Source organism: Phascolarctos cinereus, unplaced genomic scaffold (assembly GCF_003287225.1).
Source record: "Phascolarctos cinereus isolate Bilbo 61053 unplaced genomic scaffold, phaCin_HiC Scaffold_726;HRSCAF=1367, whole genome shotgun sequence".
In the NCBI taxonomy this organism is placed as follows: Eukaryota; Metazoa; Chordata; class Mammalia; order Diprotodontia; family Phascolarctidae; genus Phascolarctos; species Phascolarctos cinereus.
The window spans coordinates 101844084-101862683 of NW_027556098.1; the positions used below are offsets into that span (position 1 = coordinate 101844084).

General features: G+C 38.4%; 1 protein-coding gene across 1 annotated transcript in view; it reads left to right on the forward strand.

Moving 5' to 3' along the window:
• The first annotated feature begins 740 nt into the window (after nucleotides 1-740).
• Nucleotides 741-18600, forward strand: part of TMPRSS7 (transmembrane serine protease 7) — an 89639-nt gene continuing 71779 nt past the window's right edge. The window contains exons 1-3 of the mRNA XM_021007181.2: nucleotides 741-788; nucleotides 2370-2586; nucleotides 17364-17494. Of these exons, the coding sequence (XP_020862840.1) occupies nucleotides 741-788; nucleotides 2370-2586; nucleotides 17364-17494 (396 nt within the window). The remainder of the gene's footprint in view (nucleotides 789-2369; nucleotides 2587-17363; nucleotides 17495-18600) is intronic.

Below are 18600 nucleotides of genomic sequence, written 5' to 3' on the forward strand. Positions count from 1 at the left end.
CTTCCTGAGAGGTTGTTAACATGCCTGGGGTCATACAGCCAGTGTAGTCAGTGAAGGAACTTGAACCCAGATATTCTTGGCTCAAGATCAGCTTTCTATCTACTAACGCATGCTGCCTCTCAATCTTCCAAAGAAGGCTCTTATTACAAGGTATTCTGTATGGATGAGACAGTAGGAAAAGTTATTTCTTTTTTACATTTTCTAATTCTGATTTTAAAGTTTGGAGCAATGTTGGAAATCTCATTAAATTTATTGTACCATACCTAAACTCAGAAAGTATACTTTTAAAAAATAGCATAATTGGTTGATGCAGCTCTAAAGCTAAATTAAATGCAAAGAGTTCCAGGACTCAATTTGTCAATTTCATGCTTCTTTTCTCATGCACAGTACCCAAATAACATTATGTTCTTTTCCCCCCCAAGCTGATGGCACCATGCCTCGGCTTCCAAAAGGGAGCAATTGACACAGACACCAGATCATATATGGAAACCTGCCTACCCAACTTCAATTTGGGACACAATTTGCCAGGTCCCTTTAACACCCCCTGTGGAACAGTGAGACAGATGCAATTACAGAACTGGAAACTGCTGGATGTAAATTGATGCCCTGCCCTGAGTGATCTCTTGAACGCTGTTGCTAATTCTCCCCAGGACAGGAGTCTGGGGACATTGTACAAGAGTTAGGGGCAAATTTGACTTTAGAACAACCATACCTGCAAATTCGAAAAGAGTTCCCCTAAAATGGAGAAACCCAACAGTGATGATTCAGCCAAACCTGCTGACTTGAATGTAAGTAGTATTTGAGAACCTTGCTCTCTTAGCTGTTTAGGGTCTGTTTCTCTCTGCTCATCAGTGAGGGCTGCACCACCCTTCTGAATGGCTGTTAGCTTGTGCCAAAGCTTTGTCAGTGGCAATTTGTTCAACAGCTGTGCGTTGAAAATGTCACTGAATGTGTGCTGATCTTTAAGCAAACTGCATTTAATAAATGCCAGGGTAAATGGTTGGGGGCGAAGCCTGTCTTTGATGCGATTCCACTGAATATCAACAGTGAGACTCAGCCTTCATGTTGAAAGCATCATAAGTATATATTTTGGGAAAATTTCTTCTCTGGATCATTTAGAAGATGTTTGGAAGGGAATTTTTATTTTAACACACCCACTCCATATCCTACAGTGGCTATTTTTCTCTTTAGAAATACTATCTTCACCTCCTCGAAGGCACGTCATTAGATTAAGTCTACTCTTGTTAAATTTCAGCTGGATGACTATAGTCCACATTCCACTGGACAAGGTTTTTGGCAGGAAGAATGAGAAACCAGTGAATAATTTAGAGCATACTGAGCTGCAAATTAGCCCATTAATTGGTATGAATATATATTATAAGAACTTGGCTTATTAGTAGGACAAAATGCATTATTTCTTTAGAATCCTCATTCTCGTTTGGTTTAGCCTTTGTTCTAGGCTGTTGCATTTCACTCATTTACCATTAAAAGTGTTGCAGTTAGAAATTACCTTGTCTTTATTTATACTGACCTATATAAATCTCTTTGTCCAAGGAGCTCAAAGCCCCTTCTATACATTATTCTATAATTCTCACATTGTCAGGTAGGGAAGGAAGAGGGAAGCAAGCTAAGATGAAGGGCAACACTAAGTGATGATTTGCAATTTTTTTTGTTTGCAAACAGAATATTTTTATTTTACCTAATGGTTTTTGCCAAGGTAATCTTAGCCAGTTCTGTGTTTGTCCCCATTTTATTGATTGGGAAACCAAGGCAATGCAATCACTCAAAAGTACATAGTCAGTAACAGAGTTGTGAGAAGGATGCATGTGTCTTCTTCCCAAAACAAAACATAATCTGTAAATTATTTTTTCTAATGGCAAAGAATTATGTCATAACTAGGAATAAAAATTACCCATTCCACTGAAGAATAAGATTTGAACTTTTTTGTTGCTGTTAATTTTCTGGACTGAGACAAGGTTATGCATCCATGGACAGACCAAATATCACCCGGCACCATATAAAGAGCCCTATAGAAAGCCTGGGTTTATATACCAGCTCTCTTACCTACTACCTAGGTGATATTGAGCAAAAGATTTCACCTCTCTGGATCTCAGTTTCCTCATGTATAAAATTGTCAGCTTGGACTAACTTGTCTTCAAGGACACTTTCTAGCTCTATATATGATCCTAGGATAACTTACCTAAAGAAAATAAATATGCCACTATTATTTTTCACCTTTTGGCCCTTTACTTTGGAAATTTTGTGCCAAATTTCCTTGCATAGGTATTTCCTTTTATTATTTCAGCTGCTGCTGATGCATAATTGCTTATATGTATCTCTCTGTCTATATTTTTTCCCCTTTCTTTAAGGTATCTAATATCTCTGTCCAAATGGTAACCCGACCAGAGAAGCTACCAGTCAGGAAAACACCCAGAAAGCCACACAGAAAACCAATTGGAAAAGTCAAATCCAAGAAGAAAGCCAAGAAAACCCCCTTTTGGAACATCCAGAATAAAATCATTCTTTTCACAGCATTTTTAGTCATCCTAGCAGTAATCACCTGGACGTTACTATGGCTCCATATCAGTGAGTTAAAATGTGTGCTCATGGAAGTTGAATGCATTGGGATTAATAATACATTATAAATGTAGGCTCCTTTACGCATTCTGTAAAATTCTATGTGTTTTCCTTATAGTATTCCTTTATCTCCTAAGCAGACCATGGCGTGAGATAGAGAAGGAATTGGAATAGTCTGGACCCCATTCCACCTCAACTTTAAAGGGATAGGAGAAAGGAGGGGGAAATGTGGGAGTGAGGGCAGGAGAAAGAAAATTCTTGAGTGTTTTTACCTGCTCAGATAAATTGAATGAATTTGAAGTCCTTCAGGAAAAAAAAAAGCTTCTTTGCCTCACTCACTCATAATTTCACCTTTTCATTTGTCGAAATACCATTATCATGGGAGGCCTTACTGGTTGCTTTGTAAACACATCTGAAGAAGGACCACCAACTAATTATATCTCCCCTGTCACCTTGGCTGATTCCTGAAAGGTTACTTAGTTAGAATATCATCCCTTGAATTTCAGGTCCTGTACTTGTTAAAGTGCAAAAAACCCTGTTAGGGGTGGTTCAAATATCTTGAATCTCAGTTATTTCTACCTTATTGTGTAAGTTTTAGGAGTTTTTTCTGGGAAAGAAGGAGGAGTCAAAAGTAAGGAGGGAGGAGAACCTGAGAATGCTGGGTACATGGAGGGGTGGAAAACAGCAAGTTGTAGAAGAATAACTAGTGAGGAGGGGAAAGAACTCAAGTTTCCGGATAATTTTGCAGTTATTGCCAGAGAAGGGTCTTAGTTTCCTAAGAAGCAAATGGAGTTTTGGTGTTGGACCTATTCTAGTTTGAATCAACTAGGATGAAAGGTACTTTAATATTTTTAATCATTAACAATCTCGCAACAAGTTAATTGACAGGAGGAGATGTTAGGTTTACTCAACTTGAGATGTTTTGGAATTTTGCTTGGTCATTGAAATTTGATCACTTTGGTAAACGGGAGAGTTAAAGTTGGCTGAAATGGAATAGAAAGTGGGACTGGTTGGTACCCAGTGAATTTGATTACTGTTTTCCATTAGACAGGTGTTTTAGTGGCAAGAAGTCAACAAGCAGAGCAAGAAGTACCCTTGAGGCTGTTGATATTTAAAGAGAAACTTCATTCAAAGCTCAGGAGCACAGAGACTCTATATCTGCTCTGTTCCCAGAATTCCATGCTGCTTTGCTCAGTATAGCAGCAGCTGTTGCTCAGTAAATCCCTTTTGCCACTAGATGCTGAATACTGGGGCTCTGATTTAATAAATTACAGCAGAGTTATGAGAGATGGATGAAAGGAACAGCCCAACCCCCTACCTCCTCTTACCACATGTCTACTTAGACATTACCAACCTTAGATGGGGAGTGCCAGAGGATGCGCTTTTAATTCCTTCCCCAGTGGTGGGAATACAGGACTCTCTGTGAGTAAAACTAACCCCCAAGCAGTCTATATGTTTGTCTGGAGCAGTGTTTTAAAAATGGCCTCATTAGGCTTCCTTAGAGTTTCAGTGGATGCTCAGGATTTGGGACAAAAGGAAGAATTTTGCAAATGGAGGTGGACTTTGTTATTTTTTTTAATGACTAATTTTGAAAAAATGTTTCAAGTTTTATAAGGGTATTACTTTTGAATCTATTTCTTCTCATTACAGTTCATTTCTTTCTGGGTATGATAAGATGTTCAACCATGAAACAAAGTAATATTGACAATAATGGCTGACACTAATATAGCTCTTCAAGGTTTGCAAAGCATTTTATATATATTATCTTATTTGAGCCTCACAAGAACACTGTGAGGTAGGCATGACATTTATAATTATCTCCATTTTACAGATAAAAAAACCCGAGACTCAGAATAGCTACCTGACATGCTCAGAATCGTAGGATCATACCCCTAGTTAAGTGTCAGAGGTGGCGCGTGAACCTGAGTTTCTGATTCCAAGTCCAGAACTCCATTAACTAACCACCTTAACACATTGCCTCAAAAAAAAAAGCAAAAAGACAAATTATGTTACCCATAAGTAGGATGTTTCAAGTAAGTAGGCAATATTTCATTTTGTCTTTAAACCAGCAGGGCCAAGGACAGTACCTCACACATTTTCAGTCAGTCATTTTTTTCAGTCATGTCCAACTCCTCATGACCCCATTTAGAGTTTTCTTTGCAAAGACATTGGAGTGGTTTGTCATTTCTTTCCAGCTCCTTTTACAGATGAGGAAACTGAGGCAAACAGGGTTAAGTGACTTACCCAGGGTCACACAGGTAGTATCTGTGGCCAGATTTGAACTCAGATTTTCCTGACTCCAGCACTAGTACTCTATCCACTGTACCACCTAGCTACCCATAGCATAATCTGACAGTGCTTATTCTTCATCCACATTATTTTTCCCTGTGGACAGTTAGGCCAGATGCTTTTAAATGAATATGCATCTCATTTAGGAGGTTTTGCAATGTTACTGGGGTTTGTGTAATTAGCATGTTGTTATATACAACAGAAACATCTGGAAGACCTTACATTATAGGGAATCCATCTTCTGTTTGGACTCTCTGCTGGATATTTTCCATGACAGTGGCATATATCTTTGGTTAACACGTATCTCTAATAACTCACTTGATCACTAATCAGAGGGTCATTGAACAAAATGTCTATGTCACATCTTTCAAGAAATCTTGTTGTTGTTCATCCTTCCTTTTTGAAGAAAGGACCAATGACATCACAGGGTGATGTCTTGACTTGTGCGTGAATTGGATTTAAATGAAGCAGAATTGCACGAAGTTGTCAACCTCACTCTCTCTTCCAGAGTCATCAAAGTCCAGTGGCAAGAGAAAAGTGAAGACAACTGGCAATGGCCTGGGATGCAGTGGGTGACATATAGTATATAAATAGGCAAATACCTACATAAATGTATATGTATATGTATATATGTATGTATGTGTATATGTATGTATGTATATATGTACGTATGTATATGTATATATAATACATATAGACATATATTTTCTTTAAAAAAAAGAACATTCTGCAACTCAAGTGTTTTACAAATTCATATTGCTATCCCTCTAGACTAAGAATTAGAAAGATTCTTGTAGTAATAATGGGAAAACATATAAATCAAGCCAACAAGGATTTATTAAGCACTTAGCTGGATTCCAGGCACTCTACTAAGTGCTACCTTACATCCTCCCCTAGAGAAGAATTTGAAATCTCTGAAAATCACACTGGGATCCACCAAGATATCTGTGCATATGTAGCACAACATAAAGATCTTAGCATATCAATAATTAAAGAAATTTATGGAAAACATATTCAATACAGTTAATACAGCTAATCTTCTTAACATATGTTAAAACAATGCAATCGCAGACATGCATTAATCTACATCATTTACATTAGAATCTCATGTAGCTAACCATAGTACCCAAAAGAACTATAATTCACCATACACAATCATAGTATAAATGACAATGTTGCACATAAAAAGCCAAAAATATGACCCTTGTGTAATAAATGACACGTAGAACTTATAAAAGAGTTGTGTGCAGTAATCAAATATATGGTCACCTACAGAAACATGGCATATGAATTATATAATTATATAGTAGCAATCAATCAAGAAACATTTCAATAAATTGTCTGCTATGTGCCAGAGACACAAAGAAAAAATAAGTTAAATAATCTCTACCCTCAAAGAGCTTGCACTCTATGAGAGACAGCATGCATACAAGTATCTTTTAAAGCTCTACACAACCTGTCCCCAATCTCTCTCCTGCCTTATTCTGCATTTCTTCCTATGCTGTGCTGAGGTCCAGCCAAACTTACCTTCTCTCTGTTCCTCACATACATAATGCAGTCCATCTCCTGTCTCCATGTCTTTGCCTTAGTTATCTCCCACATTTCAAATATACTCCTTCCTCACCTCCACTTTAGAAAATTTCTCTCTTCTTTCAAGACAGCTCAAGTTACCACCTTCTACATGAAGCTTTTCCTGACTCTCTCCTTACATCCCCTAATGTTTCCCTTCCTGAATCATCATTATTTCTTTGTTCTCCTGGACCCAGAGCCAGGAAGACCTGAGTTCAAATCCAATCTCAAATACTTACTAGCTGTTGTGAAATGGAAAATTGATTTTTAATTCCATCTTGTTAAGACTTAATCAAGCTAAATTTAATATTCCCCTTAGCTGTAAGTTTTACTCAGGTAACCTCAGGTCACTTGTCTCACAGTTCTGCTCTTGTAACTAGTACCTCCAATCTTGTATGATTTTGTTATATGTTTGAGAGACGCAAAGCCTTTAGAGTGAAATTTTGCTCTACTGAATCACAGGTGGTTGTTTTTTAATAGTCAACAAAAGATATGTTCAATGGAAATTTGTATTCTCTGCACTTTTTAAATAACTGTCAGTCATCAAGCATTTATAAGAACTTACTATGTTATGTGACCAACAGAGTGGAGGACTAGATACCTTTTTCAATCTTCATGATCTCTCAAACTTCTGCAAAAAGAGGAATTATGCACAAGAGGTAAATACATTTCAGCTGTCTCCACAATCTAAGACACCAAGAACTCTAAAAAAGTATCAACTAAATGAACTAACAGCAGGGAAAGCTAATCCCTAACCCTTAATGTGTTCACTTAGTTCCTCTTTCCCCACCAGCCATCATGTTCCTACAGGGCTGCCCAAGTCAAGTCATAGGCTTGCAACAGAACTTAACTCCTCCCCACCCCACCTTTATTCTTCTATGTGAAGGAAAACCAAAAGGCAGAATGTTGTTTTGGCTAGGACTACAGTGTGGCAGAGCTTTGTGCTATGATAGAACTCATCTTGACAACAGAGAAACATAAGAAACTGAGGCAAGATGCCCACATGTGTGTATATCCATCAAACCTGAGTGAAAGAAAATTGACATTGATCTGGGGGCATTTCTGTAGCCCCAGAAGTCATTTGGGCAACAACTCAATAATTATGAAGTGTGAATTCCCCAGTGACGGAAGAAAGTGAAAGACAGTAATAAAAGAATGGAATTTGTCTCTAAGTCTGTGAATGAGTCCAGACACCTATGAATAAATATTGTAAGACAAAGAAAAATGAAGTAACACCTGATAAAGCAAAGGATCCTGTGGATTCCCAAGAGATCATGGAACTGCAGTAGAATATTTCCAATAGGTTTAAAAGAGAAATAAGAATTTTGAAAACAGAATTTATGGTTAATGTGGCAAAAATTGACAGAATGGAAAAACTTGAAATCATAGTGAAGACCTCATCAAGGAAAAAAAAACCCAACGGATTGGGAATGCAAATCTGCTGACATGAAAGACAATATGGAAGAAAAAAGAAGAAAAAACAATAATGTTAAAAACCATGATCTCTATCCAAGCAAATTAAACTGATTTTAAAGATAAAATACATAGAGACAATTTAAAGCTTATGTCTCCTAGAAGAACATAACAAGAAAAAAAATACTAAACTGAGCACAACAATGCAAAAAATAATACAAGAAAACTGCCCAGAACTTCTGAACATAGAAAGCAAAGTGTCATTCAAAAGAATATTCAAATATCAAAATTCAATTCATAATTCAAAACTCAAAAAGTCACTTCCTGAAGGGAAAAAGTAAAGTAAAATAAAACAAAACCCTGTGCTACAAATTCCAAGATATACGGTGGTTAAATTTAACAATTCCAATGATAATCAACAAATTCTTCAATCAACCAGGAGAAATACCTTAAAATATAAAGGAAAGGAAATTAAAGTAATGCAGACTATTTTGTACCCATCTGAAACTGCAGGTGGAAGTGGATTGGTGTGTTCCAAAGAACAAAGGAGGTCAAGATGCATTCCAAGATGACATGCTCTGAAAACTTGAGCCTATCAATTAAAATTGGAAGTTCAATAAAATAATGGTAATTGAAACATTCCTGCCAAGGAAGCCAGAACCGAATAAATTGTTTCCTTTGCAGATGACAGAAATACAAGAAAAGTAAATAGAGAAACTAAAGAAGGCACATATAATGAAATAAATTATCCCTTCCACCTCCCCCCCCAAAAAAAAGTTAAAAATAAAACTAAAATGAGAAAGTCACCTATGAGGTTAATAAGAACAAGAGCAACAATAAGAAATTAACAACAGAAAGATCATTAAGAGATTTCTTTGTAAAAGTATACAAGGAGTTAGGTAGCCCAGTAGATAGAGTGCCCAGCCTGGAGTTGGGAAGACTCACCTTCCTGAGTTCAGATCTGGCCTCAAACACTTACTAGCTGTGTGACCCTGGGCAAATCACTTAACCCTGTTTCTTTTAGTTTCTTCATTTGTAAAATGAGCTGAAAAAGGAAATGCCAAACCACTACAGTATCTTTCCCAAGAAAACCCCAAATGGGGTCATGAAGAGTCAGACACCACTGAAAATAACAACAGAAGTCAAATAGAAGTGCTGAAAATAGGACTGAAACATCATGGATTAACTCACAGCATTAGACCTACAGTCGAACCAATGTTTTTTTGGGGGGGGGGAGGGGAAGGGATACTAAATGGCAAAATAGTAGGGTACATAAACAGGGAGGGAGAAGGAAGAAGATATGAATAATTATTGTAGCTTAGTCAAGTTCGATTCTTTGTGACCCCATGGACCATACTGTCCATGGGGATTTTCTTGGCAAAGGTACTGGAATGGTTTGCCATTTCCTTCTTCAGTGGATTAAGGTAAACAAAGGATTAAGGTTAAGTAATTTGCCCAGGGTCACACAGTTAGTAAATGTCTGAGGCTGAATTTGAATTCAGGTCTTCCTGACTTCAGGGTCAGCTCTCTTTCCACTGAGACATCTAGCTGCCTAAGGGAATATGTGATCTACCCTAATCAAGTAAAAGGTTTAAAATGAAGGGAAAATAACTCTAGGAAAGAAGAGTGCCTAACAGCAAATAAATGAAGAGGGAAAAGGAGGGTTTGAATTTTTGTTGTTCAATCATTTCAGTCATGCCTGCCTCTTCATGACCCCATTTGGGGTTTTCTTGACAAAGATATTGCATATCAATATTGCAGATATTGGTTTGCCCTTCCCTTCTTTAGCTCATTTTACAAATGAGGAAACTGAGGCAAACAGAGTTAAGAGACTTGCCCAGGAACACACAGCTAATAAGTATCTGAAGCCACATTTGAACTTAGGCAGATGAGCCTTCCTGATTCCAGGCCCAGCACTCTATTCACTGCACCACCTAACTCAGTGAAATGTCAGGGGGGTGGGGGGAGGGAGGAGGAAAGATAAAATCTTTCAGTGGTTGGAGAAGGTCTCAATGAATGAAGAGAGATATTTCATAAATGGAGATGAAGATCTTGCAATACATTGTAACTTGATCTGGTCTGGGCATCCCCATTTCAGGTAACATTGAGGCATGTGTCCCACCACGTGCATGGTAGTAGCCTCTTTTGATTGGCTGCTTGCATCGTTAGAACTGGTAAGACTTGAGCCAATCACCTTTATAGCTATGCTCTTTTCTACCACCCTCTTTCTACTGTGCTCTTGTAAGTAACTTTTATCTGCTGTGCTCATAAACAACAGATTAAAAAGTATCTTTCCCCTGCTCTCCCTCTTTTACCCCAGCTTGGAGGAATGGGTCTGGGGGTCTTTGTTTCTATTCTGTGTTTTATTTTTTTTTTGTCTTCAGTTTAAATTGCTGGAGGTGATTTTCATGGAACTGGGAGTTGGAACCATGACTGTGATGGAACCAGTATTGACAGTGGCCTGGTGCAGCAAGCCAGGTCTGCATGGAAGCCTTAAGAAGTCAGAGTGGCTAGAACCCTAAGGGAATTTTGGTCTTAGAATTGGGACTTGTGCTCTATGGGAAATGAGCAAACTATATACCTAATCTTCCTTCTCTCCTGCACCCCCTCAGTCTCTGGGGAGGGAAAGCGGATTAGGTTCATAGTTTAGGCCTGTTTCATAGTTCCAGTTTCAAGTCCAAAACCTGCCTTAGACTTGAGTCTCAGATATCCTGGCTTCTCAAGGTTTCTACATTGGACTGGAACCTGAAATGAGGAGAACAGTACAAAATAGAAACAATAATCATGGAAGAGGGTAAAGGGTAGTAATGAATTGCACAATCAGTTCTCAAAGGAAAAACTACAAACTATTAACACTCATAGGAAAGAATGCTCCAACTCACTGCTAATAAGAGAAATGCAAACAAAATAACCCTGAGTTTTTACCTTGCACCTAAAAATTGTCAAACATGACAAAAGATGGGGCAGCTAGGTGATGCAGTGGATAGGACTCCAGCCTTGGAGTCAGGAGGACCTGAGTTCAAATCTAGTCTCAGACACTTGATGCTTACTAGCTGTGTGACCTGAGGCAAGTCACTTAACCCTGACTGCCTTGCCAAAACACAAAACCAAAAAAAAAAAACCATGACAAAAGATGAGAATAGTCAATTTTGGAGGAATGGGTCAAGATAGGCACACTAGTGCACGGTTGGTGGTGCTATGAATCAGTACAAGCATTTTGGAAAACAATTTAAAATTATGCAAATAGAGAGAGTAAAATATTCATACTCTTTGACCCAAGCTTGTACCCCAAATCTCTCTATATGCCTCACTGTCCCCAGTCCAGTGAGGCATATAGGGAGACTTGTAATCAATTAATTCCTTGGAGTATTACCAACAATGAGCTAGTGTGAATTTAAGGCTATACCACAGGTCAGGCACAAATAGTCCATATGAACATTTAGAAGGGAGATGTCTCTAAATCTGCTCATCTCACATTTCTTTTAAGCTACCAAAATTCTTTGGTCATAGAGCACAGCACCTTCTTTGATGTGGGCATGCCATGCTGGATGATCTTGTGCTAGTGTCTCCTAAGTCTCATAAGACTCAAGTTCTTCAGAGAGAATTTGAGAGTGTCCTTATATCGCTTCTTCTAACCACCACGTGAGTGCTTTCCTCATATGAGTTCTCTATAAAATAGTGTTTTAGGCAAACATATGTTTGACATTCAAACAACATGGGCAGCCCATGGGAATTGCAGTTTGAATGGTTGGCAGTTTAGCTTGAGAAAAGACCTCAGTGTCTTGTACCTTATCTTGCCAAGTGATCTTCAGAATCTTTCTGAGACAATTCAAATGGAAACAGTTCAGTTTTCTGGCATGGCACTGGTAGACTGTCCAGGTTTCACAGGCATACAACAATAAGGTTAGCACAATGCCTCTGTGGACCTTCAGTTTGGTATGCAGCCTAAATACCTCTTCTCACCCAAACACAGAGCTAGCTCTAGCAATGTGTGCATCAACCTCGTCATCAAAATGTACATCCTTGAAAAGTATGCTGCCAAGGTAAGTGAACTTATCCATACCATTCAAAATTTCTCCATTTGTTGTAACCAGTGGTTCTATGTATGGATGGTGTGGTGCTGGCTGGTGGAGAGCCTCTGTTTTCTTGGTGTTAATTGTTAAGCTAAAATCAGTACAAGCAGCAGAGAATCTATCCATACTGTATGGTATCTCAGCCTCAGAGGCTACATTGAGTGAAATGATCATCTGTGAACAAAAAGTCATGTACCAACTTTCCCTCCACTTTAGTCTTGGCTTGTAGTTTAATAATTTTCAAGTTAAATAATTTACCGTCAGTGTGGTAGTTGACGTTAATGCCATTTTCATCCTCATTGAAGGCATCTGACAACATTGCTGAAAATGTCATGCTAAAAAATATGGGAGCAAGTACACAGACCTGCTTCACTCCACCAGTGACTGGGAAAGCTCAAGATCATTGTTCATTATCCAGAACCCATGCAAACATGCCATTATGAAACTGGCATAACAACAGTGATGAACTTTTTTTAGGTAACCAAATATCACCTTGATCTTCCACATGACCTCATGACTGATAATATCAAAGGCATTGGTTTGATGAACAAATATTGTGTACAGACCTTTTTCCTGCTCCTGGTATTTCCCCTGGAGTTATTGGGCAGCAAACACCACGTCAGTCATTCCTTGGCCCTTTCTGAAGCCACACTGATTCTCAAGTAGATGACCATCTTCCAGGTGAAGGTTCAACCTATTAAAGAGGACTCTGGCAAGAATCTTGCCAGCAATGAACAAGAAAGAGACCTCCCCCGTGGCTGTCACAGGACAACCTATTTCCTTTATTGAGATGGATAATGAAGGCATCCTTGAACTCCTGGGGAAATAACCTTCTCTTGCCATATAACCCAGATTTCCATCAACTTTTGTATGAGCAGTGGACCTTTGCCTTGTAAATCTCTGCTGGAATGGAAGCAGGCCCAGGTGCTTTGCCACACAAGAGGTGCCTAATGGCATTCAAAACCTCTTCTTCATTTGGAAGTTTAACTAGTGAGGGATTAACGTCAACCTGAGGGAAATAGTCAATGTCATCAGCATTGGTTGATGATGGTCTGTTGAGAACACTATAGAAGTATTCAGCCCATCACTCCAGGATCATGTCCTTAATCTTTGATCGATGTGGCTCTGCCGGCACTATGTAGAGATGCACCAAATGTCTTTGGCCCAAAAAAAAAAATAGTCTTCAGGGCATTGTAAAAATGTTTTGGATTGTTACAATCAGCAAAAAACTGAATTTTGTCTGCCTTCTTACTGAGCCATGAATCCTGCATCTCTCTAAGTTTTGTGTGTACTTTACTTTCAATGGACTTAAACACTTCTGTTTTTAGACATGGATGAACTATCTTGCCTATGACTCTGTAGAGTACCCATTTTTCATTTAGTAGCTTCTAAATTTCCCCTTAATTTTCATCACATCAATTCTGATGTTTGCAACTGTTCTAGCCCCAATGAGTAAATATGGTGTTCTACACTAAATCTCTGAAAGTTGCTCACTTTTTTCCTGCTCCACTATTACCCACAGTGTGTGGGCTCAACTTTCCCTCCAAGTAAGTTATAAGTTGTTCACACACAGAGAAGAGTCGTAATCTGATGGCAATGTATCTTCTAATAATCATCATGGCTTGGGGCTGTCACTTTTGTTGAATGTGAATGTTTAGCTTGAAGAGGATGTCTATGATTGGTCCAGCAATCTGCACCCCACATTACCTTCATCACTCTCACATCCTGCCTGTCTCTTCTCCTTACAATTACATAATCTATTATATATCTATGTTCGCTGAGAGGGTGTCCATTAATAGGGTAATGGATAAACAAATGGTGGAACAGGAATGTAATGCAATATTACTATGCTGTAAGAAATGACAAATATGATGAATACAGGGAAGTGCAGAAAGATCTACATGAAGATGCAGAATGAAGTAAATATAGCCAAGAAAATGAGACAGACAATGAGTACAATAATGTAAGCAGAACGAACAATCACACACAAAAAAATTAAAAGTGATTGTTACAAAATTACTAAGAACAAGCATGGTTTGAAAAATCAGGTATGAGAAGATACCCCCACCTCACCCTTTTACAGAAGTTGGAGGTCCATGATTGTTATGGCATATATTTTCAGACCTTTTTGCTGTATTAATCAGTTAAACTGATTTTTTCCTCTTCTTTTTTCTCTTTAAAATACCATTTGTTATATAGAATGACTCGCTGGGAAGGACAAAAGAGGAGATATCAGGAGAAATTACAGTGATGTTAAAAACAACAAATATTATCAATAATTTTTTTAAAGAAAACAATTTTTGTGCCAAAAATCATGCTAAGCATTAGAGATACAAAGACAAGTTGGAGAAAGTTAAAGTAGGAAAAAAATCTATCATTTCTCCATCTAATCAGTTAGTTGTTCCAAGTCCCTCAAAGTTTTCAATTCAATTTAATTAAGCTAGCATTTATTAAGCTCCTAGTGTGCAGTTCACCTGTAATAGCATGTGCTAGGCATTACAGTAAGCACTAGTACAATAAGAACAAAGACTAAACAGTCCCTGCTCTAAAGAAGTTTAGATTGCATCAAGGTGGAGCTAGGGAAACAACATAGACATAGATGAATATTAAAAAAACATACAGAGTGGCCCCAAAATCTTAGTGTAGAATTAAGCTTCCCATATGCTAAAACTAAACTACACCGGCTTTGGAGACACTATATATGAAGTGAATGCAAAGTAGTTTCTATTGGGGGATGTGTGACAATTAGTGCTTCACAACGGCTTATTGGGAGGCAGGAGAGGGAATCAAGCTCTCCTGTCTAATTTTTCCACCATTTAGTAGCAAAGGGGTGAAAGGTTTTTTTTTTTTTTAGGTAAACCAGTGTCCACTATAACAAAAGAGGTAGAAGAGCTCCCACACCAAACTTGCCTTGTAGAACCCAGTTTATTGAAGGGTATTTGGAGTTATAAATGACAGAATTATCAACAGTGAAATTAAGAACAGCTGCTATTTCTATCAAATGCTTCCCTGGACCAACAACAACAAAAAGTCCTAATCTGGCCTGTAGGGTTTCAAAATTTTATGTCAATTGGTGACCCAGACCCAGTGAAGCACAGTGTATAAGCCCAGTTTATAGGATGCATGAAGAAAAAGACTCACCAGCTTTCCTCTCATATACGAATAAAGTCTTGTTTCTCATGGTTCTGTGTTTTTGTTTTTGTTTTTCTGCTTCTAGTCTATCTTATGGGGCTTAGGGAATAAAGATTAAATTTTGACTTAGGGATTCAAAGGCAGTGGCAACAAAAGGATTATTAGAACATTTAATAGAGACAAGGTATTAAAGTATTAGAGAACTAATGTGGTATAGTGGATAAAGCACTACTTGGAAAAAAAACTCATGGGAGAGATGAAGGTTTCTAATACAGATCTGGGATCTGTTTAGAGATGATGAGATCCATAGTCACTGATGAGATCTCCAAGAGAAAATTTAGAGAGAAATAAGAAATAAAGAACCAGGAATGAAGTCCTGAGATACACTTATGCACAGAAATTAAGATACGGAAAATGATTTTGCAAAGGAGAATCAGGAGTGGTCAGACAGGTAGGAGAACCAGGAAAGGGCAATGTTATAAAAACCTAGGGAGAAGAAAGTGTCCAGAAAGAAGGAGTTGTCATCTATGTCAAATGCTGTAGAGAGGTCAAGAGTGATGAAGACTGAGAAAAAGCAAAGACAGATAATAATAATAATAACTAACATTTTCATAGTGTTGTAAGGTACCCATTTCAGGGTCACTGCTAGTAAGCATCTGAAGCAGGATTTGTTCTCAGGACTTCCTAACTCCAAGTCTAGTGCTTGATTCACTTTAACATCTGGCTGCCTACTAGGCAATTAGATTTAGCAATTAAAAGAATATTGGTAACTTTGGAAAGAATAGTTTCAATTGAGTAGTGGGATCAGAAACCACATTTTAATGGGTTGAGAAGTGAGGCAGAGGTAAGAAAATGGAGGTAATATGAGTTGACAATACACTGTTTTCTGTACAGGGTGGGGATGGAGGTGGGGAGGGCTGTGCCTTAGACCTCAGCTAGGAGGGTGATTTGATTCTTGTTAGAATGAACAAGACTGTGGATGGAAAAAAAAAAAGACTGTTGATGGGGCTAGTCTGGATGATCATGTGATCTGGTGGTACAGAGCAATGCTGGGTGGCCAGTTGAGGAGACATCTGGTGTCTAAGGATAGTTAACATTGAGGAAGTTGTTTTATTTGTAGTTCCTTTTCATCAAGGACAGCTTTTCCCCAGGTACCAGTTCAGATCTCAATTTAATTATCATCCTCTGGGCAAGAGTTGAGAATGGCATAAATTTCTGATCCAAGGATGATCTTGGAGGAAATATGACTTGGAAAAAGGGGTCAGTCCAAGTAACCTGGTATCTGGGCCCTTGCTGGTTTTCCCACTGTGACACCCGCATTGAAGAATGTTGCCACCAAATAAACTTCTGAAAGCTACTTCAGAAGATTTCATTAAACCCAGAATCTCTTTCCCTTGACATATCAGGGAATACAACGAGCAATCTTTTTTTTTCAATGAGCAATCTTTACATAAAGTTGGAGTTTGTCCTGTTACTCTGCTTCTAAGTTATACTGACCACATTTTTTTTAGGAAAATTTGGGCAAAGTCAGACTTACAGGTAGGCAGAATAGATGACCACTTACATGGAATGTGGTATTTTGAAAAATAGACCACTGGCTGTTACTGTTCCTGTTACTCTGCCACATTTCTTTCTGGAGGATGGTCAGTTTAGAACTGTAAATCATTAGACCTGCAAGTATCTTAGTGGTCATGAAGTCCAAGTCTGTTATATTACATATAAGGAAACTGAGTCCCAGAAATGTAAAGTGACCTTTCCAAGGTCATAGCTAGCCAGCAGTAGATCTAGGACTCAGATTTAGGTCTTCTAAATTACTTATTCTGTTATCCCTTATGCAGTACTTTTGCAAATGGCATGGGGACAAGCCTTTGAACCTGAAGGCTGGGCATATCACTCTGACCAAAGGCCAGGGATTTGCGGTCCTCTTCTTCTTTTACTTTGATCCCATCACAAGATATCTAACACTATAAACCTCTCACTCTCCACCCACTTGGCTTTCCTTTTGAGTGTACCACATATGTTGTTTACTCCCCAACAACCTCAACCTCAGGGGGTCCATGAATTGCAAAATTTATATTTTTACCTTATTCTAAATAGATCTGTCAAAAGAGAAAAGGATATTCCCAGGGGTGCCATCATTTACTACTCATGAAAGAGATGCTATGAACTACCTAGAGCACAACACATTTCATGAACCACTGAAGTATTTATTTGCCATTAAAAAAATGAATTCATAAGCACAATGCTGGCATAAATCAGACCTACTTTGGTGTCATGCAGCTACCTAATTTTCTTCTTTTTGTTTCACAGGCCAGGCTGAAAGCAAGGATGCTTTTTACTTTGTCGGGCTGTTCCGTATCGCCAACATCGAATTTCTCCCAGAATATCGCCAGAAGGAATCAAGGGAATTCCTTTCAGTAGCACAAAATGTGCAGCAAGTGGTAAGAAAATACAGAAGAGCTTATGGAATTCCTATATCTCAGGAAGTAAAGAAGGTTTGTAGGATTAAGGTAGCACCAATAAAAAGTTGGATTTATATATACTCTCTACTAACTAGAAATAAACATTTCTTTTCCTATCAAACATGAATTAGAGGGGCAGCTAGGTAGCTCAGTGGATAGAGCACTGGCCTTGGAGTCAGGAGGACCTGAGTTCAAATCCAGCCTCAGACACTTGACACTTACAAGCTATGTGACCTTGGGCAAGTCACTTAATCCCAATTGCCCCTCCTTCCCCTCAAAAAAGCAAAACAAACAAACAATGAATTAGAACATGCACTTTTCTCTTCTTGCATCGTGTAATGGTTATTTAACATGCAGACATTCTATACTGAACCAGAGATGTATGGTTGAGGTGAGTAATAACACAAATAACTATTATTCCCTTTCCCCATCAACATCAGAAGAATCTGGAGCCAGCATCAAGCTGGCTTCAGGGAGTGAGGTAATAGGGTGAAAAATAGTGGATTGACTTGTGCTTATGTTAAGAATGAATGAAAAATTGAACTTCTAAAGCTAAATAGCCAAAAAGAGAAATAGAAATAAATAAAGGAACTGCTTCTACAGAACAAGTGGATCAAACTGTAGCACAATCAGAATGTCAGCACCATGGTCAGCTAAAAGCAATGTTCTATTTCAGCACTTGCGACTACGGATAGCACCATTGTCCCTGTTGCTACAGAGAGAGTGGGGAAGGCATTAGGAATATTTAAGAAGAAATATATCAGATAACCTTCATGGGTTTGGTGGTTTATATTGCTCACAGTAAAAGAGTAAGATCTGGGTGAGCCTCTGGGGTGTGAGAAAACTGCCGTATTATCTGAATTTCTATAGGAGAAATGTATTGTAACAGGTCTTGTGTTAGCATCTCTTTCTCTAGGTATTAACCATCAGGGAGATGGCTGGGGGAGAGTGTCTGTGTTTGTATGTCTCTCTCCACCGGTGTCCAGTATCTTGTGGCAGTACCTGATACTACCACTGAGTGGCAAAGCATATGCATTCTCTTAAAGGAGGAGTCTGTGCTGAGATCTTTTAGAAACAGTTTTGGT